Here is a 22,519-nt window from a genome sequence, read left to right on the forward strand (position 1 = left end):
CAATGAAAATACATGACAGAACAGTACACAAATAAGTTAAAAATCAATGGAGCATTAGATTATGATACACATTATTTTGGGAAAATGACACAGTATGTGTGAGCAGACAGTACATTATTTTAATATCAATTTTAAAAGAGGCAGAATTGCTATTAATCTGTTTAATCTACTCCCTGAATTCTTCAAAATGTAATATTGTTAAATGTCTTGATTTGAGTAATTGATTTCATTACAATGACATATCTCCAGTACTGTTAGTAGCATCACAGCACAGCACAGTTGGATTTTAGTGTCTTGAAGTGTTTGACCTTATTTGGCAACCCATAGTGGGACGCTGGATGCTGATGCGTCCACAGACCAAATGAACAGAGCGGGTTGGTCCATTGCTAGGACACGTCTGCGTGGCCGCCATATTGGTAAAGGCAAAGCTTCCCTGTAAACTAATGCAAGTGAATGGACCGAAGTTAGTATAGTGCCTTTCTACAAAGACATCAAAGTTATTACTTTTTATACAACCTTTTTACACACACATTAATATATCTGGGAAACAAATATGCGTCAAAACAATGTATTTAACTTTGATTTTGATGATTATATTTAATGCTTACTCCTACTGTAGGTTTAGGACATAGGTAAGCAATAAACCACCTTATTTTTCTAATGTTTTTACACCTGCTAATGTAGGCAACACTCATTTTGTGGATAAATATTGAAATATTTACATTATTTATTCTGGAAATAATCTGGTTATAACTTGATCTTGGGGCGTGAATGTGATAGGTGGATTTTCTGAATAAAGAAGACAAATGTTTACATTTAACTGATTTTGATTTATCATTTTATTATTAATTGATTGCTAAAAATATTTACACACAGATGTCTGTACGGGGGCATTTATGAACATATATCTTCATCATTTATATATATACTTAAGTATACACCTAAACACACACACATATACAGTATATACAGTTGTGTGCGAAAGTCAGGGCACCCCTTTAAAAACAGCATATTTTATATATTTAAAAAGTTATATTCATATTTACTGTCTCTCTGGTATATGTGAAAAAAGACAATATTGTCAGGAAACATTAATGCATAGTTACATTTTATTTTATAAATTGAACAAAATTACAAAAATGAAAAACAATTTTGGCATGTGCAAAAGTCGGGGCACCCTACAGCATCAGTACCTTCAGTACTTAGTAACACCCCCTCTGGCAGATATCACAGCTTGTAAACGCTTCTTATAGCCAACAACAAGTCTCTGGATTCTATTATTTGGGATTTTTCCCCATTCTTCCTTGCAAAAGGCTTCCAGTTCTGCAATATTCCTAGGACGTCTTGCATGCACAGCTCTTTTAAGATCTACCCACAGATTTTCGATAATGTTTAAGTCGGGAGACTGTGAAGGCCATTCCAAAACCTTCAGCTTGCGTTTCTTGAAGTAGTCCATGGTGGATTTGGAGGTATGTTTAGGATCATTATCCTGTTGTAGAAGCCATCCTCTTTTCAGCTTTAGCTTTTTTACAGATGCTGTGATATTTGCCTCCAGAATTTGCTGGTATTTAATTGAATCCATTCTTCCCTCCACCCGAGCAATGTTTCCTGTCCCACTGGCTGCAACACAACCCCAAAGCATGATGGATCCACCCCCATATTTAACAGTTGGCAAGGTGTTCTTTTCATGAAATGCTGCTCCTTTTTTTTCTCCAAACATACCTTTGCTTATTGTGGCCAAAGAGTTCTATTTTAACTTCATCAGTCCACAGCACTTGTTTCCAAAAGTCATCAGGCTTCTGTAGATGTTCTGTTGCATATTTTTGACGTATTTTATCATGAGGTCGTAGATAAGGTTCTTCCATGAAGGTCTTGTTTGTGCAAGTATCGGCGCACAGTGGAAGGGTGCACCACCACTCCTGAGTCTGCTAAATCTTCCTGGAGGTCTTTTGAAGTCAAATGTGGGTTTTGGTTTACCTTTCTGACCAGACTACGAGCTGTTCTCTCCAAGAGTTTCCTTGGTCTTCCAGATCTCTTCTTGACCTCCACAGTTCCCCTCACCTGCCATCTCTTAATTATGCCTCGCACTGTGGAAACTGCAAGCTGAAAACGCTTTGCTATCTTCTTGTAGCCCTCCCCGGCATTGCGGGCATCAATTACTTTCCTTTTTTCTGTCTTACACAGCTTCTTAGAGGAACCCATGGTTGCTGAGTGTTTGTACAAGGTTTGTGGAGTCGCCGTATTTAAGAAACCCTCAAATTGGCACCAGCTGGCACTCCCTAATGACAATTGTTGACACATGCTTCAGGACCAATGAGCTGGTAGAGGTCTGAGCTTGTAAAAAGAATCTGACACTTTGAAACTGACTTTTGCACATGCCAAAATTATGTTTTTCATTTTTGTAATTTTGTTCAATTTATAAAATAAAATGTAACTATGCATTAATGTTTCCTGACAATATTGTCTTTTTTTCACATATACCAGAGAGACAGTAAATATGAATATAACTTTTTAAATATATAAAATATGCTGTTTTTAAAGGGGTGCCCTGACTTTCGCACACAACTGTATATATACACATATATTTATATTTACACATATACACAGTATAAGCTAAAAACCTTGAAAAAGAACGGTCTTGCACAGCTTTTTACGTGTGTTGCCATTCTTCAACTGAAGAGTGTTCAGTTTGGCGATGTGGTGCAGCCTCAGTTTGTGGAAGACAGACACAACTAGTGACATTTGTCAATCCCAAACTGTGTGTCTTGAATGTGCCCCCCAGAAAGAACACATTCTCGCAACCAATCTCAGCCCGAACAAACTGACAGATCCAGGCCACTTTGACAGCTTGCTCTGGCATTGACCGGCGAATAAACCGCTCAGCTGATCTGACCACTTTAACTGTATCCTTAGTGGTATCTTTGATCGAATGATGTGGGAAACGCCTCAGTCACCAAGCTACTCCGGCACACATCACAGGTGAATTTTTTCAGAATTTGGCACACAACAAACCCTGAAATGTACACCAGTGCATTGTCCACAAGACCACTGAAGAGTTGGTAGATAGTGATGGTCGCTCACTGAGGCAGAAATATTCACAAAAGGTGATGGAAGCTCCTCTGATTCTTCTTCTTCTTTGCCCTTCTCTCTCGGTCCTTCGCATTCCTTCTCTCTCTTTCCAGATTCTCCACCCTATCCAAGGCTTCCCTGAGTCTGGCCTTCAGATCATCATGTGATGAAGACAGAGCATAGGAGTGGTCCTAGTACAAACAAGCAGGAACATATTATAAGTCATGTTTATATAACATCACTACTCAAACAATGTGCAGCCATTTTTACTGCTGTATATGGTATTACCATGACTAATTAAACACACACCGAACGCAACTGTGTGTGTGTGTGTGTCGACAAAGCCGAGTGACAGGAGAGAGAGAAAACTGATTGCACTTATCATTAACAGCGCCGCTTTTACGGTTTAAATGGTCAACTTATGGAGTTATTAAGGGATGAGTTCACTCAGAATGTAGGCTTATGGCCCCAGTATTGAGGAAGTGTCTAGTGGCAGCCTCCCGCTGCAGCAGCCGTCTCACTATAGTGAGAAGGAGGGGCTGCTGCCGGAGACTCAATACTGACATGTTTCAATGTATGTGCACATGTTTATGTGATTCAGAAAGAGTGACAGAGAGTGGGAGGCATTTTGTTGAGGAGCCACAAAACACATTTGACCCTGTTTACTCTACATCAGCAATTCTCAACTGGTGGGTCGGGCCCCAAAAGTGGGTCGTGGACCTGTAGTGGGTGGGTCGCAGACAGCTGGTCAAAAATAAATAAATAATGTCTCTCATGTTGGACTTCTCTTTTATTTTGAAAGAAACTTTTCTATTGACAGGCATGCTGTGAAATGCATGTTGCACAGGAAAATACATAGATTTATGTTTTACAAAATATATCAGGGTTCCTACAGCTTCAGTCAAATTAAATTCAAGACTTTTTATTGCCATTTGAATTTAAATTTAAAACCAACTTCACAGTAAACACAATTAGGGGGGGGAAAAGCACCACATCAATTACTTATAGGGTTAGGGTCACTTTTTTCCAGTGTCTAGTGTAGAAGGGCAACTGTCGGCCTCCCAAAGTAAACACACAAAAATACACAAAATTACAGTAAAATACACAAAAAAACTTAGACTAAAATAATCAAAATCACTCCAAAAACACATAGGATGATGACAAAAATACAAAAAAAAAACTTGTGTTAAAAAGTAAGACTTTTGACACATTGATTTAAGACATTTTAATGACAATTAAAAAAAAACAAAAAGAAAAACTAAATTTGGTTGTTGAATTCTACAAAAAAAAATGATCTAATGACCGTGGCAAAATGTGGGTCACAGGGTGAGACCAGTTGAGAACCCCTGCTCTACATCACTATAATGCGATTAGATTTTCTATAATGAGTAGGGGTGTCCCAATCCAATATCGGTCCGATATCAGCCTGAAAAAGAATATTGGATTCAAATCTCCGATAAATTCTTTTTTTTTGCAATTCTTTTTTATTTTATTTTTTTCAATTGTAGAATACTGTAGATATTATGTTGACGGTTAAAATGTATGTAACCAATTGGTTAACAATAAATGGGTCAGTTTTTCTCATACCTACATATCAGATTAAAATTGGTATCGGCCAATATGCAAGGCTGCAATATCTGTATGATATCGTTAATGAAGAAGTTGTACCGCGACATCCCTAATAATGCGTCACATTCATTTTGCTGTTTCAACTTGGCAATATAACCAGGGTTTTAATGAATGCTTACAGGTGTTTCAGGCACAGCTAGCACTTATTACTTACAACATTGTTCTCAGGCAGAGGTTCAGTGTTTTGGACACATTGGGAAAAGTCCAAGGACGAGGTCTCCTGTGCCTTCTTTGAGGTCTGAGACTTCTTGGTAGCCACAGGCTAAAGTGAAGGATGAAATACAGAAACTGTCTCATAGTGAAAAACAAAATACATCGGTGACTCTTTTACTTTCACAAAGGGGAAAAAAAACAAAACATTTTCAGCAAAGTCTACCATTGAATGATGTAATCCTTACAGCCTGTTCACCTTACCCTGTGGAGATGAGGTGGGAACCTAAAGACTGAGGGAACAGCTCCAGGTCTGATCCGGACTTTCTGACCTGTCCTGTCAAAGTCCTCCTGTCTGAAGTGCTCACTGCAGATTATGGATGATGGACTGGCACAAAACCCCTCCTGTCTGATAGCTGTCTCCCACTGTTTTCTGAGCTCTCCGTCCCTGGGAAACCTACATAGAATATGAAAAGTTAGCTAAACAACTAACAACAATCAGTCAATAATCCAGTAAAATAGGAAATAAAGTGTCTGGAGGTACGTTAAACGTAGCCGTAGCCATGATGTGAGTTCACATCGTGCAGAGATTGTATATGCGCAAAAATTAATTTTTGATTAAAATAATGTTATTTTTGTTTCCAAAGTGAAAGCACACGTGTTTTATTTGTTTATTGGATTATGTTAGGCTAGGGTTATAATCTCAGCACGGAGGTAAACTCAGACCGTGACACCAGGATACTAGCTGAGTGGTGGCGCCGCACTCACCGCTAACATGGGTTCGAATCGCCCATTTGACTTTTTTTTTTAATTATTATTATTTGAACATATTTAACACAAATTCCACCTTTAAATTGTATATGGGATAGAGTTAGAGTTAGGGCTAAATCAAAAGGGTTAGCGGGGTAGCTAAAAATAAATATGAGCTCAAATACAAATTAGGGAACTTTAAGTCACGTGGTGCACCTATCACGTGACCTACACTCGCCAATGAGGGGCGCTGCTTATACATAGAGTAGCAGTCTACGGATACGTTTAACGTACCCGTAGCCATGGCCAATAGGATAGACTTCTTGGTTGTTTGGAGGCTGGATTCACCAAGGGATCTACGGTACTACATAAAATGAGCCACAAAGTCAACAAAATCTGCTCGTAAAGTAATTATATAATGGCCAAATACAAGCAAAGGTATTTTTTCAGTCATACCTGTGAAAGGTAATCCCATGAGATCTAGTTTGGACAGTAAATCGGCTGTTACAATTCAACGCAGCACAGGAACTAGGCATCTTCTTCGTTGGCTTTTGCCTTCTCCAATATGGCGGCGACGTTGACGTGTGGTCCAGCGTTCAATGAGGAGTCGAGTGTTCGTGCCTATGGCGATGGCTGGATGTGTTGGAGTTTATCCAATCGGTGCTCGACCTGCAGGTTGTGAGGAGTGATTGACACGGTGTAGAGCCAATCAGAGAGGAGCGGAGGTTCCCGGTCCCAGTATCGGTCCTGGATTTAAAAGTCGAGTCCGTCAGCTTTTCTGTAAACGGATGTAATCACTGTCACTGACTGAAAATGTGACTAATTTGAATACTACACGTGTTTTAACAGTCAGTTGTTACTTCATATTCATAAAGCAGACGTATTTTCCAGTTTTAAAGGTAAGGAGTAGGTTTTGTGCTCACTAAGAGAAGTCGGTAAAGCACAGCTGCTAACAAACATTAGCTCAGCTCGCTGCCTGTATCTATTAGCAGCTTTAGGTGTTTGTTTGCTCCCAGCACAGGTGTGTAAGTGAGCAGCCTCAGTCAGAGCAGGTCTACGGTTACTACTAGGTGTCATCCTGGTGGTTTTAGGTGTAACCTAATCTCTGCTGATTGAGTGATGCAGTGAGCCTGAGGTCAGACATGAACTGGGACCATCAGCTCAGCTCCGTCCTCTCACTGGCTGATGGCAGCGTGGCGAAGATGAGGGTGAGAATACTGATCAATACTCTTTGATTGACCGTCATCAGTATTAAGTGACTAAACGTGCATCTATTCAGTCGGAATAGATGCAATCATTTCCTTTATTTAGTGGTTCTCAACCTTGGGGTCGGGGCCCCATTTGGGTTCGCGAGATCATGCCTTTAAGAAAACCCTTTTTCTCAAACTACACCAAACTTGCCATATTTTAACCTGGTTTCATCACTTTTTGTTGACATATTTTTGCTCATTTTAATGCATTTTTGCTACATTATTCCTATTTCTGCCACTTCTCCATCAAATTTCGTAGCCTTTTCTGCACATTTTTTTTCCACTTTCAAGACATTTTCGGCACTTATAAACCCTTTCCACCACCTTTCCCACCTAATGTCACATATGTTGACCCATTATTGTCACTTTTAACTTCTTTTCATCATATTTCCTCCATATGTTTGCCAATTTAACCACATTCACAATTTGTCATTCCCAGTTTAAGCTAATTGTCCCTACATTCTTCTGCCACTTTTAAGGGAGATCAGGTACTAGAACCCGGCAACATTTTGGAGACATAAGGCTTTATTTACTGAGTAGTTTCTACTGCTAAATATTATTTTATTAGTGTGAATACTAGTTCCTGTTATGAACATATATGTAGGCTACATCTGAATGAGGAAACCTTTTAAACACTAATAATTAAAAAATACAACTGGTTTCCAATTGTTTCCGACCAGTAGGAACTATACTCGCTGGTAAATAAAGCCAAATAAAACTCTGTAAAACAATTAGAAGGATAACATATTTTCTCCCTGGTGAAAGTAGTATTTCTAAAAACTGGTACAATGTTAAACTTGGTGATATTACAGACTGTGCAGTGTGCAATGCAGTTCAGGGCAGAATTTACTCTGTCTCCAAAATGGTTCTGGATGTTTCCGGGTTTTAATATCTTCCCACATTTAAGCCAATATTGACACTTTGAACCCTTTTCACCACTTTTTCTGTCTGTTTTTGCCTACTCTAATGTGCAATTTTTAACCAATTTTTGTGGTTTTTAAAATCCTTTTTCACCATTTTTGTCCACATTTAATCAATTTTATTTCAGATTAAAACAAGGATTTACATCTTTAAGATGACTATATATAATGATAATAATAAATGATAATAATAAACTTCCTGGATAACAGTGGATATTATTCAGATGAATAAATAAATGTGGTTATCACAGATTCATAAAACAATGGACCATCATTTTGCTGACTTTATGGATGGGCCCCAAAAATCTCTCCCCTTTATCCCCCCTTATAGATGACCCTGTCTCCACATGATTGTTCTTCAATGTTCATGTCTGTGTTCAACCACCTTCAGGTACAGTGGGGGTCCCCGGTCTCTAGAACCTTTATTTTGGGGGTCGTAGACTGAAAAGGTTGAGAGCCACTGGACTATTTTATTATTCAATCTTGCTCGATGGCTTTTCAAAGCAAAGTAATTATCCTTATGGTCAGTAGATGGCAGTATTGTTTATTATTAATGATTTATCTGGTTATCTGTAAACCAGAGGTGGGCAACTGTTATCACAGCGGGGCAACAAAAATGGGATTTTCTGATCCGAGGGCCACATTATCAACATCCATGTCAGCATTTAGAATAATAAGCAATCTTAGCAGTAATACAGGGAAGAACAATATGTTTGTCTGGTCATTTCATGTGTTTTTGGTGTAATTTATTGTTTAGTTTCTTTTTTATCGTCATTTTTTGTAATTTCTTTTCTCATTTTATGTGTTATTGAAGTCATTTAGTGTATTTTCCTTTTTTTTTTCATTTATTTTTTTTATGTTATGAGCCAATTGGTGTTATTTTGGAGACATTTTTCATCTATTCATTTTGGTGTTTTTATAATGTTTCTCTCATTAGGTGTTGGGATTTTTTGTTGTTGGTGCCGTTGTGTGTTTTTGGAGTCATTTTGTGTATTTATGTTGTCTAGTGTATAGTTCTGTAACTTTGTATGTGTTTTTAACTCATTTTGTGCATTTAATTCATGGGCCGCTCAAAATGAGAGCAAGTTGCCCATGTCTGCCGTAAATGGTAAACTGGCAGTGTGGTAATAGCATTTTTTTAACTGCTATTTTTTGTTATTACACATTCACAGGAAAGACTGACTCCATCTGTGAATTTGCCCAAAGGAGGAGGACCAGGTGGGTTTATCAGTGAATGTTGTCATCTCTTTCTGACCCTGTCCAAACCATGGACCTATTTCCCAACTTTGCTCATTTTTAATCCGAGTTTCCAGTTGACGGTTATTGTGCAATTAGATGCAGTTGGTTAATTTATCACATTTATTCTCAGATTTATTCTCCGACAAAGACAGATTTCACGATTACGACCTCAAACCTCCGGCTCTGCCCCCGCGATCCCCACTTTTCCGACAGCCGACCCCATCTCTCAGTGAGTTTGTGCAATGGGCTGATCTGGCCTCCATCCAGTCTCAGCTCCGCCTACAGAACCAGGTGTGTGTTTAGTCGCTAAACATGAGAAGAAAAATATAGTGAAGCCTGTTTAAAAGATGTTAAACTGATATATTTCTTTCTCCCTCAAGATGATTGAATCCCTCACCCAGAGAGTCCACGATCTGGAGAAAGGGAAACAAACCCAACATTCTCACATTCAGACTCTTCAAGGTATGTACCACTGACGCACACTGATCTACCTCAGTTTATTAGAGTCAGTGTTGGGGTCAATTATAATTGTAATCAAGTAATTGATAATAATTGCAATTATGGCATAAATATAATCATAATTGTAATTTTAAGAATCTGTTGCCGTTGTAACCATAATTGTATTGGAATAGAGTTAAGATAATTGACTTTGGAAATTCAATAAAGAAATTTCGATTACAATTTAATTGAACGCAAAACAGTTCGTAAAATGTGTTTCATATTAAGTTTTCCCACTACCAGTCAGTGAATTTTCACACTCATACAGGTCGTAAGGGTTAGAAGAGTTTTATTTTAATAGGGATGATACAATTTTACAGAGTAACAATACTGTGATATTACATTTTTTGTACGAAGAGTTTATTTTAGCTATTGCTAAATTCCAAGTCGTGTCCCTAGTTGGGATTTTACATAAGACATTATAATAAATGCACTAAAATGTAAATGTACGGATGCTAAAATGTCTTTTCATTCATCTTGTTCTTTTTGTTTTTCAATGTAGAGAAAGGAATTTGTTTTATTGTCTGAAATGAAATATAAAAACAAACATCGTACACACAAAAAACACACACAATCATCACAGCACTATATGGATAAAAGTTAGTAAACTTTAGTAATTGAGTACATAATTGTAATTGACTTTCAGGGGAAAAATAATAATTGTAATTTATTTGTAATTGGAAAACACGCTGGTTATTGTTATTATAATTTAATTGTAGTTGAACATGGATAATTGAAAATATAATTGTAATTGAAAATAATTAATTGACCCCAACCTGGTTGAACCACTGACTAAAAAACAAGCATATAGGGTTAATTTTAGGGTGTGAATGTGTGCTTACACAATAGCATGTTGGCCTGTGATTTATTCCTATTCTACACAGTTAGTGAATGTTTCAGTCTAACCTCCTAAAATGTCTAATTGCCTTCGTCTTTGGTTTATTGATATTAACCTCACCTTGTTTGGCATTCTCTTATCAGTTTTCAATATTTTGTCAATATTGCAAATAATATTGGAACTACCATTCTCAAAATTTTATTTATGCTGAAGCGTCAAAAGTTCTTTTCACTGAAATAAAGGAACCAAGGCTGACCCTTCAATAATAACCTCAGACTATACTGACACCAAATTGGCACAATCCAGTGCTAATGCCTTAAAAGAAGTCTCCGATTTTTTTAAAGAAAATTTCTATTTTCGATTCAGCTTTCGATTTTTTTTTCTTTTTTTTCAGTGCACTTAAAAGTGACTGCAGACATCACATACATTGTCAAAAGTGCAACTTTATTGCTGTGATTGTCCTCAAGAGTTAAAATGTATAGAACAATCCCAAAATAAAAAGTAAATGAGGCTCTGTTATTCAACTATTTCAAGCTTTAACCCAGATTTAAGCAAAAGTGCGTCAGAACCTTCACAGTAGCTTAAATTTTCTGATTAAGAAATCATATTTTATAACGTATAACATTACAATTAAAAAATAATAAACTCTTCCCTTAGCATCTCAGCATAGTGTGAATAAAAAATGAAACATGCCTGTAGAACACATATAGCTACTCAAAGGGTAAACACATGTAAACAAAGAGGGGGCTGGCTCACATCGCACTACAGTAACCCACAAGGACGGAATGCAAAAAAGTCCGAAAAAACTGTGGTGGAAAAAATAAAAATAAATAGAAATAAAATTTAATTTTAAACTTGAATTTTCAAAATAAAAATTGTTTTTATCTACAAATTTGATCAATCGATTAAATCGATTTTTTTGCCCAGCCCTACTCTCACCTGTTTTAGAGGGCTGCCTAATCAAGAATACATTTTATTAATAACAAAAAGCTTTATTTAAAAGGGAATAAGTTCATGCAGCTCTAACTTTCTACCAATAGATGGCGACATTGTTCTCTGGGTTTTACAGACTGAAAATCTTAATTTGAGCCTTCCAAAACACTTCTCTGATGCTGTCAATCTATGATTTATATAAGACAGCTGAGTCTGACGTTACTGTACTATTATATAATCTTTAATATACTACTTTATTCATTTTTTAACTAAAGAGGGATATTTGAGCGTTAATGTGACCATTCTAGCTTCAATATTGCTGGACATTTTGATTTACCAACAAAGTGTTTCTATTTTATAGTCTTACTGTTACAGCTCATCTTGTCCCAGGTACAGGTTGCATCATATTTTTATCAAATGATTTACAAAGTAGAAAACTTTCCCTATTGTGCGTCATGACTTGTTTTTACCAGTTATAAACTGCTCCAGGAGCTGAACACAGTTATTTGGCAATGGAAAGCTACTCTTTGTGAGCCAATCTGAAGGCCATGTAAAGTCTTTTATATTTGTAGCTGCTGCTGTGCTTTCTGTTCATGTTCATTCCTACTATGTACATAGCTGAGTTGCTCTTTTCCTGAGTGGCGTCTCATTGATCAGGAAACATGAGATACAGTTGTTGGAACAACGAGCAACAACCTTAAAGCGAGTATGTTGTGGCTTTTCTTTACCAGAGGAGGTGCTGCGTCTGCGTGAGGAGCTGAGGGACAAGGAGCAGGTGTGGGATGAATCAGTGCAGGGACAACGTCCAGGTGTGGAGAGGAAGATGGAGCAGTGGAGGAGGGAGGTTGGACGTGAGCTGGGGAGTCTGCGCGGACACATCACCAGAGCCACATCGCTAGGCAACCTGGATGGGAGGTAAGCGCTGTAACTGCAGGTTAAAAACTGGATATGAAGTTTGATACGTCGAGATTGGGCTGGGCAATATATCGTGATTGAAGATATATCAAGTTTTTTTTTATTTTGGTGATATAGAAAATGACTATCGCCTATATTGACATATATAGTTTTTTTTAACTTGCTTTTATTTATACAATCACACAGTACAAATCACATTATACAAGTATTTAATATTATTCATAGAGTGCAATCAAACAGTGTCCTTATGTAGATATATATTTGTATAGCTTATTTTGTATTAAAATACTCGTTTTAGGAGTCACTCCTTTTGTTACTTCTCAGAACATAAAAAGCACAGTTGGATGGATTTCTCAGTGCGTCCTAACCCAGACCTTCCCCTAAACAAGCCACACTACAGAACTCAGTCACACGTGCTGTCCCTTACATGAGAAAAAGCCAAAAGTGGAAACATATTGTGCAATTGTTTGTTAATAAATGTGCCTGTGTGGCGTTTTGCATCAGAAAATTTAACTTAATTCAGACTTTGAATTAAAAATATTGAGATTAATATCCTATGTCGCCATTTTGAGAAAAAATATTAAGATATGAGATTTGGTCTATATTGCCCAGCCCTAGTTGAGAAATTGTGTACATGTTTGTGGTCATGACAAGATTGACAATAGCAGTAAAGATATTTTTCCTCTTGTTCTCCCTCCAGCTCCAGGCTCTGCAGAGAGGAGCTGGAACACCTGCGGAGGGCGTTGGATCAACTTAAAACACGTTTAAGTGAGTCACAAACACACAGCACGCACAGGGCCAACCGAGCGTCTCAACGGGACTGCACTTGTTCTCGCACACCGTTACTCTGTTTGGAGAAGGCATGCTGGATCTTGCTCACAGCATCTGCTCTTTAATTTCATTGTGACAGGGAGGCAGGAGGAGGACATGTTCCTTCAGCAGACGGAGGCAATGGAGAGCAGGAGGCAGTACGAGCGCAGCTGCAAGGTGCAGCACACACTTTATCAAGCCAATTATATGTTTACTTTCAGATTCCTTTTAAGCTTTTCTTTTATACGCGTTGTTTAGACGTTGGAGGAGCTGACAGAAACTTACCGAACTCTCAGCACTGACCTGACAAAGACTCTCTCCCAGTATTCTGACACTCAGCAACAGGTTCACCAAATCAGGTATTCACACGTATGCATGACCAGACACATGCTATAGCAGGGGTTCTCAACTTTTTCTTTATTTTTTTTTCTTTTTATTTCTTTTTCTTTTTTTTTTTCTTTTTCTCAGGGGTTCTCAGCTGGTCTCACCCTGGTACCCACATTTTTCACGGACATTAGATCACGACACACTTTTTTTTTTTTTTTTAAATTCAACCAACCAAATTTTAATTTTTCAAAAATAGCTGTTGAAAACACATACATATATAATCTTTTTTAAAAACATAAATCTAGATATTTTCCTGTGCAACATGCATTTCACAGCATGCCTGTCAAAAAAAAAGTTTCTTTCAAAATAAAAGGCAAGTCCAACATGAGAGACAGACAATAAGTATTTATTTATTTTTGACCAGCTGTCCTCGACCCACCCAGTACAGGTCCGCGACCCACCAGTTGAGAATCGCTGTGTTATATGTATACCGTAATGAGCTACAATCACACAAGTTTCTAGAAATAGTATAAAATCGTCAGTGTTAATTAATGATAATGATTAAACAGTTCAAAGCTCGTCTGTCATTTATTCCCTTCATTTTTTAAGCGATATCTGTCATTATGCCAAAGCCAACTCAGGCTTTTTGGATTAAAGGTTGGAGGTAACCATATAGCATTGTATCGTTTGATTTAGAATAGGTTCTTCAACTTACAGAAGTCAAAATGTCTTCAACATTTATTCCAGTTCTGCACAAGGTTTACAAAAACGTTAAAACTCTTATCCCAGTCACAGCAGTCCATCTGTGCCTGATCTATAATTACTGGGAGGCTGTTTGAGTTGAACCTGTGCGTAGTCTCTTGTTATAATGTCAGTGCTGATCGGTTTGGTGCCAAAGAACAGAAAGATAAACACCTGTTCTGAATGATGTGTACTGTAGTGAGTCAGAGATCACGATGTGAACTTGACACTCAGAAGAACCAGTGTTATGAAATTTGTTTCAGGGTTGGGGTCAATTACATTTTTAAATTACAATTACATCTTCAAATAATTTTGCTCAACTCAATTACAATTACGCTGACCAGCATTTTTTCCAATCACAATTCAAATTCGAATTATTATTTTCCCTCTGAAAGTCCATTCTCAGTTACTAAAGTTAAAATACAACTAGTCACAATTACTGAGCCTTTAATAAATACAAGCTCATGAAACTTAACGTTCCTTTTGTGTTAGCTTTCTGTTATCATATCTTATGATAGAAGTCAGCTGTAGAATACACTTAAAAATATGATTTAAATTCTTATTTGTTTTTCATCTCTTGGTTATGTTGTTAGGATTCCTTATACATGAATATATTGGATTTAATTATTTCGGTGTTGGCGTTTGAGCCCTTTTTGAGTCACTATACCCATCGATTTAATTTTTTTTCTAAATGGTAAAATGATCCTCAAGAGAACTGACAGGTAAACTTGATATTAATTTAATATTCTAATAATTGTTAACTACATACAGTGGGGCAAAAAATGTATTTAGTCAGCCACCAATTGTGCAAGTTCTCCCACTTAGAAAGATGAGAGATGCCTGTAATTTTCATCATAGATATACCTCAACTATGAGAGACAAAATGAGAAAAAAAAATCCAGGAAATCACATTGTAGGATTTTTAATGAATGAATTGGTAAATATCTTGGTAAAATAAGTATTTGGTCACCTACAAAGATGCAATATTTGTGGCTCTCACAGCCCTGTAACTTCTTCTTTAAGAGGCTCCTCTGTTCTCCACTCATTACCTGTATTAATGGAACCTGTTTGAACTCGTTAGTATAAAAGACACCTGTCCACAACCTCATACAGTCACACTCCAAACTCCACTATGGCCAAGACCAAAGAGCTATCAAAGGACACCAGAAACAAAATTGTAGACCTGCACCAGGTTGGGAAGGCTGAATCTACAATAGGTAAGCAGCTTGGTGTGAAGAAATCAACTGTGGGAGCAATTATTAGAAAATGGAAGACATACAAGACCACTGATTATCTCCCTCGATCTGGGGCTCCACGCAAGATCTCACCCCGTGGGGTCAAAATTATCACAAGAATAATGAACAAAAATCCCAGAACCACACGGGGGGACCTAGTGAATGACCTGCAGAGAACTGGGACCAAAGTAACAAAGGCTACCATCAAGGCCAGACTGCAGCGTATCATCCACTCTGCAGAGAAGGTCATCAGCTGCATCTGCCCTCCCTCCAGGACCTGTACGCCTCCAGGATTTTGAGGCGTGCAGGAAAGATTGTGGCCGACCCCTCCCACCCCGGTCATAAACTGTTTCAATCTCTCCCCTCTGGAAGGAGGTTTCGGTCCATCAGGACCAGAACCTCCAGACACAAAAACAGCTTCTTTCCCTCTGCCACCATCCACATGAACACTGTACATGGCCATTAAAAGCATTTCTGATTCTGATTCAGTAATACACTACGCCACCAGGGACACAAATCCTGCAGTACCAGACGTGTCCCCCTGCTTAAGCCAGTACATGTCAGGGATCATCTGAAGTTTGCTAGAGAGCATTTGGATGATCCAGAAGAGGATTGGGTCAATGTCATAAGGTCAGATGAAACCAAAATAAAACTTTTTGATAAAAACTCAACTCATCGTGTGTGGAGGAGAAAGAACACCATACCTTCTGTAAAGCATGGGGGTGGTAACATCATGCTTTGGAGCTGTTTCTCTGCAAAGGGACCAGGACTACTGATCTGTGTAAAGGAAAAAATGATGTATCGCGAGATTTTGAGTTAAAAACCTCCTTCCATCAGCAAGGGCATTGAAGATAAAACGTGGCTGGGTCTTTCAACACAACAATGATCCCAAACACACTGCCTGGGCAACAAAGGAGTGGCTTCATATGAAGCATTTCAAGGTTCTGGAGTGGCCTAGCCAGTCTTCAGATCTCAACCTCATAGAAAAACTTTGGAGTAGGATAGGGCACCGAGAACCGGTTCCGTACGTCCGGTTCCAGAACTGTTACGAAGATGTTTGCATTTCGATTCTTTTTTTCGATTTCTAAATACCCGCACTAGTTTGTTTCCGCGGCTTGCTCTGTTTGTTTCCGCAGGGTTTGTATAAGATGCGTTCAGAACGTGTGCGCGTTTGTGTGTGGATACGGTTTCAGTTTGGACCACGGAGTGCAAGGGAGATAGAAACTGATCACCGATAAAAAGCCCAGTAAAACTCCGGAAAACAGTCACCAGGAATAAATATTTGCTCCCTGGTAAAGATAGTAGCTCTAACAACAGGTAAAATGATAAACTTGTGATCATACAGTCTGTACATGCAGTATGGGGACGCATTTACCCCGCCTCTGCCGTCCGGTGAAGCCTGTTCCGTTTACCGAGGTCCGTGTGTGTCCGTGTGAAAGTCTGCATGTTTATGCTTCTATCCATCCACTCTTTTCATTTTATCCATGTCTTTTAAGGCTTTTATTAAATAGTGTCGGCTGTAGTCAGGGCCGCCGTCATCTTTGATTATGTCGTCACCAGCGCGTCATCGCCGCAAGTCCCGCAAGCGAAAATGACCCAAATAACTGTAAAGAGGTCTTATATCAGTCTATTTTCTATAACACGGTTCCCCAGTTTTGCGATTAATTAAAGTGTGACAGTTTTTAAATAATTGTCTTGCCAATTACAAGTACAAAGTAAATTATCTGAACTCAATAACAGTTCAATTATGATTACAACAAACATTATTTCAGTTACGATTACAATTATAATTACATCATAATTGTAATTAATTACAGATTACGCAATTATAATTGACCCCAACCCTGATATTTATTTGCAGTGTTTTAACAGTGGAATGCTTGATTAGTTTTTTGAATGGATGTTGTGCATACCTTTTATTGTTCAGCCGTTTTTAAGGTTTTATAAATCTGATTCAATCATTTTCTTACATCAGAGCAACTGTGTCTGATATAAAAGCGGAGTTGAGAAGTCTCACGCTCCGAGAGCGTGAAGCAACACCTTTCCTGTCAGCAGCACACTCATTGGGTAAGTTTAATTTCCCTGCTGCTCGTCTCTCACTAAAGCAAAGCTCAACATCCCAGTAAGTTATTTTCTGCGCTTTGATCCAGCAGCTTCTCCACCACAGCTCCCTCACTCTCCCAGCAGAGGGGTCAGAGTGGAAGAGGCAGACTCTGAGTCAGAGAGCTTCAGTCCTACTCCGAGCCTGGCTGAAATCAGCTCAGATGATCTGTCATGGCTGGATGACAACGACATTGGTAAGAATTAATCTTTTTTTTAATTATTTATTTATTTTATTTTTTTCAAGTTTCACTCTTCAAATATAGTTCTCTTCTGCTTGTGCAACACTCATTAAAACATGCACAGGTAGTTATAACAGAGGATTCAAACAATGGGTATATAAGAGAATCACTGCATGGTATACTATAGAGAAGGACAGGGAATTGGAGAGTTTCCAAAAGTTGAGAGAAAAATATAAGTTGGACCATGTGGTTGCCCAAATGTTACCTCAACTGAAAAGTCGTGGAGATTCTTGCACACTGTTCGTTTCCTCTTGCTTGGGTTGATACCGGTCACTGGATCAGCATCAGCAGCCGTACCTGGAGGAGCTGAGGTCCCACAGTGTGTCAAAGCCTTTTTTCTGTGCACAGTTTGATTTAATGTTCACTAGCATCACCGCTGTGTACAAGTCCAGATTTTTGGCTTGTAGTAGTCTGTTACGCGCACTAAATAAAATGACGTGACTTCCTTTTCGACTCGGCTGTTGCTGTGTAGGTTTACATCAATTAAATTAAAATCACACACAAACACTTTCTTTATATTTTTAATGATAATAATAAATGCAAACTTACAATAACAAAAAATAGCTATTATCATATTTAAAAAAAAAAAAAAAAAACGTGTCACAAGTCGTTGGGCACAATGCTTGCGCTGGGCGTTGGCGACGAGCTGAACTCCAGTGATGCGTGCATTCATGTCAGAGTCTATAAAACACCAGAAAAATCTCCACTAACACAAGATGAAGTCCATACACTTGTCACTATGTCTCTATTCTCAATAGAGAAAACAGTCACTAAAAGTGTTCACAAAATACAGTATACCTTTAAAGTTGTTTTAAAATGGAGCGGAGAGGATTTTTTTTTTCCCACACATTCAAAAAAATTACATAAAGGAATTAAGATTAACATCATATCTACATGTCAAACACTGGTTTTAAATAAGCATTCAACTCAATATATAAAAGAAAAGTGGGAGTTGGAATTTCATATAACAATCTCAGATGATGATTGGTAAGATGTGGAAAACACCTCAAACATCCACCAACTCACGGACATAGAAGGAATTCTCTTGGAAGAATTTGGTCCATTTTTTTTTTTTTATCACACCCCAAGTCAAGAGTAAATATGTCAATAAGAGTTTAACATGCTGGAGAGAACGTGGGGTTCATTCACACATTTTCTGGAAATGTAAAAATCATATCCTAGGATATGATATTCCATTGAGCTTCATGATACTTTATCTGGGTAATTTTAATTATCCTCATGGGTATATCAGAATAAAGACAGGTATTCCTCTGATATCTGCAAATAAATCTATCGTGAAGTGCTGCAGAGCGGATCCTCTTACCCACGACCAATGAATAGAAACGATGGAGAAATCTTCATCATGGAAAAACTGGGACATTGCTTGAGACTACAAGAAGTGCAGATGAAAATTCAATGGGAGAAGTAGATGTTATTCAAGGTTAAACAAAGCGACAAAGACTGAAAGAAGGAACTGGAAAGGACTCGTGTGGAAACTGACAGAATGCAGGAACTGAGACAAACTCTCAAACAGTATATCTGAATTGGTTCTTTTTGTTTGTGTATTAGTGTTCCAAATGTACCCAATAAAATTTTAAGTTACTAAAAAATCAAAACATGCACAGGTGCTTTAAACAAGATAAACACACCTAAGCATCATCCAAGTGCTGCACCTGCAGGAATATCAAAGCCATGTGTTTTTCTTTTTAATGAGCCCTTTGTCCGCCTACATCTATTCACCAACACCAAACATGAATTTTATGCACCACTCGGCAAAAACAAAGGACCACAAGGTGCTCGAGATTGCAAGATTGGGCATGTAGCTCACCCTGCTGGTCCTCCCCCACACATCGACCTCCACCTGTCTGAGTCATACAGAAGGAGAAGGCAATGAAAAGTGTGACAGTGTGGCCTTCTAAGCTCTAAAAGTTAAAGATAGGTTGATTTTTTTATTTTTTTTATTTTTATTTTTTTTTACTTTAAAAGAAAAGTGTGTTAATGTTAAAAGGGATCTGCTTCAATGGAAGTCACCACTAAAAGAATGAGGAATTCACCTTTTACTTTGGTTTAAGTCAGTGGTTTCTCAACTTTTTAAGCCCACGACCTTCAAAATAAAGGTGGCAGAGACCGGGGGATCCCCCCACTTTACCTGATCACAGACATAAACATTCAAGAACAGTCATGTGGAAACGGGGCCATTTATAAGGGGAAATAAAGGGGAGAGTGAAAGTGTCAATATTGGAATAATTAGTAGGAACAGTTGGTTAAAACTGCCTAATAATGGCCATGACAAATCAAAAATGAGGTTAAATTGGGAAAAATAAGCATCAAATATGGATAAAAGAGATTAAGTGGCAATAATGGGTCAATTTGCCATTAGGTGAGAAAAGTGGTGGAAAGGGTTATAAGTGCCGGAAAATGTCTTGAAAGTGGAACAAATGTGTAGAAAAGGTATTGAAGTTTAATGAAGAAGTTGCAGAAATGGGAGTAATGTAGCAAAATGAATTAAAAGGAGCAAAAAAATATGGCAAGAAAAGGTGATGAAAATCGGTAAAATATGGCAAGTTTGATGTAGTAGCAGAAAGAGTGAAAATAAACAGAAGTGTGCTCAAATTGTTCAAAAAATATTCTTAGTTTCTTCAAGGCATTTGGTGACCCCTTCCCAGTGTCTTGCAACCCCAGGGTTGAGAACCCCTGGTTTAAGTGATAAATGCAGAAATCAGCAGTAAAAAGAAAAAGGGCAACGTTAGAAAAAAGAAGTGAGGATCTGACTACGTCACCGTCAGCATGTTAGTTCTTTATCTGCAGATGAATAAAGATACTAACAAACACTCATTTCCTTTCAATAAGTGTCTGTAAACTAGTTTTTTTCCCATTCAAATCTGTAAGCTTGAGTGTGCGTGCATCTACACCTTACCCTCTGAGAATCACTGTAACAGAAGGTCAATGGTTCCGGAAGAGATTACAATCAGTGGTTTAATGTTTTCCCAGAGGAATGGAAGCCATTGAAGTCGGGATAATTTGACAAATGTGCTCCCACTGACGCACACACACTTTGGTTCACAGTTGTTGTGGGTTTTTTTTTAATGCTTTCCAACCTAATACCACATGGTAATGCAGCACACAGCCTTTGAGCCTCTCACAGGCTTTAATGACCGTGCTGTCTGTGATCCAAAGGTCTGCCTGATCGTCATCACAAACCACCTGCACGACTCAGCGTTCAGTCCAAAAGGAGCCACTTTGCTGTCTCAGACCTAGAGGAGGGAGATGATGATGACGACATAGATAACTGTGGTGACGAACGTCTTGATGACCTCAATCCAGACTCGGGATCTGATCAGGAGCTGAGTCTTGGTGACCTCTGACCTGCTGCCTACTTAAGTACTTCATGTACCTGGGAAGTATTACACAGGGAATGGACAGTTTTTGTTTTATTTTGACTCTTTAGTGGAATTTGAACTGTGCTCAGTGCTTTTGTGTAACTTACGAGATATGTTTTTTGTTTTTTTTACTTCTTCCGACATCATTTTCGAACAGAATCAGGTTTTGTAAGGATAAGCAGTAGTAGAAAATTGCTTACTATCATATTTTCTATTTTTGTTAATATGTATATATGTATACAGCGGTGTGAAAAAGTATTTCCCCTTCCTGATTTTTTTTGCTTTTTTGCATGTTTTCCCCTCTTAAATGTTTCAGATTATCAAACAAGTTTAAACATTAGTCAAAGATAACACAACTAAACACACAAAATGCAGATTTAAATGAAGGGTTTTATTAATGAGGAAGAAAAAAATCCAAAGCTATATGGCCCTGTGTGAAAAAGTGTTTGCCCCCAGGCTCCTGTTAAAACATAACTGTTGTTGATTACAACTGAGTTAAATTTCTGTAGCCACGCCCAGGCCTGATTACTCTCAATTTAGAAATCACTTAAATAGGACCTACCTGATAAAGTGAAGCCAACCAAAAGATCCTCGAAAGCTATAGACTTCATACCGAGATCCAAAGACATTCAGGAACAAATGAGGAAAAAAAAAGTAATTGAAATCTATCAGTCTGGGAAAGGTTATAAAGCCATTTCTAAAGCATTGGGACTCCAGTGAACCACTGTGAGAGTCATTATCCACAAATGGCACAACACTGAACAGTGGTGAACTTTTCCAGGAGTGGACGGCTGACCAAAATTACTCCAAGAGCGTAGTGACGACTCATCCAAGAGGTGACAAAAGACCCCACAACAACATCTAAAGAACTGCAGGCATCACTTGCCTCATTTAAGGTCAGTGTTCATGACTCCACCATAAGAAAGAGAATGAGCAAAAATGGCCTGCATGGCAGAGTTCCAAGACCAAAACCACTGCTAAGCAAAAAGAACATTAAGGCTCGTCTAATTTTTTCCAGAAAATATCTTGATCCCCAAGACTTTTGGGGGAAATGCTTTGTGGACTGACTATACGAAAGTTGAACTTTTTGGAAGGTCTGTGTCTCATTACATCTGGCGTAAAAGTAACACCACATTTCAGAAAAAGAACATCATACCAACAGTAAAATATGGTGGTAGCAGTGTGATGGTCTGGGGTTGTTTTGCTGCTTCAGGACCTGGAATACTTGCTGTGATAAATGGAAACATGAATTCTGCTGTCTACCAAAAAATCCTGAAGGAGAACGTCTGGCCATCTGTTCGTGACCTCAAGCTGAAGCGAACTTGGGTTCTACAGCAGGACAATGATTCAAAACACACCAGCAAGTCCATCTCTGAATGGCTGAAGAAAAACAAAATGAAGACTTTGGAGTGGCCTAGTCAAACACCTGACCTCAATCCTATTGAGATGCTGTGGCATGACTTTAAAAAGGCGGTTCATGCTCAAACCCTCCA

At 38.2% G+C, this 22,519-nt stretch overlaps 2 protein-coding genes across 3 annotated transcripts; one reads left to right on the top strand and one right to left on the bottom strand.

Annotated features, from left to right (window-relative positions):
* Positions 1 to 2,534: 2,534 nt before the first annotated feature.
* Positions 2,535 to 6,206, bottom strand: LOC114461874 (THAP domain-containing protein 6-like). The gene is made up of 4 exons (XM_028444347.1): positions 6,055 to 6,206; positions 5,113 to 5,305; positions 4,853 to 4,960; positions 2,535 to 3,260 (listed from the first exon to the last, which is right to left on the bottom strand). Exons 1-4 carry the CDS (start codon positions 6,132 to 6,134, stop codon positions 3,096 to 3,098), a joined length of 546 nt encoding a protein of 181 aa, XP_028300148.1. The 5' UTR covers positions 6,135 to 6,206; the 3' UTR covers positions 2,535 to 3,095.
* Positions 6,184 to 21,607, top strand: LOC114461870 (GRIP and coiled-coil domain-containing protein 2). 2 transcript variants are annotated; one of them, XM_028444341.1, is made up of 12 exons: positions 6,184 to 6,497; positions 6,620 to 6,806; positions 8,941 to 8,986; positions 9,138 to 9,298; positions 9,388 to 9,469; positions 12,008 to 12,191; positions 12,892 to 12,959; positions 13,102 to 13,178; positions 13,260 to 13,360; positions 17,280 to 17,371; positions 17,455 to 17,601; positions 20,824 to 21,607. In XM_028444341.1, exons 2-12 carry the CDS (start codon positions 6,741 to 6,743, stop codon positions 21,009 to 21,011), a joined length of 1,212 nt encoding a protein of 403 aa, XP_028300142.1. In that variant the 5' UTR covers positions 6,184 to 6,497; positions 6,620 to 6,740; the 3' UTR covers positions 21,012 to 21,607. The 2 variants fall into 2 exon arrangements, with proteins under 2 accessions (XP_028300142.1, XP_028300143.1); XM_028444342.1 differs by having other exon boundaries at positions 6,184 to 6,806; positions 17,458 to 17,601.
* Positions 21,608 to 22,519: the final 912 nt, after the last annotated feature.

The sequence above is a fragment of the Gouania willdenowi genome, chromosome 4, assembly GCF_900634775.1.
Source record: "Gouania willdenowi chromosome 4, fGouWil2.1, whole genome shotgun sequence".
NCBI lineage: Eukaryota > Metazoa > Chordata > Actinopteri > Blenniiformes > Gobiesocidae > Gouania > Gouania willdenowi.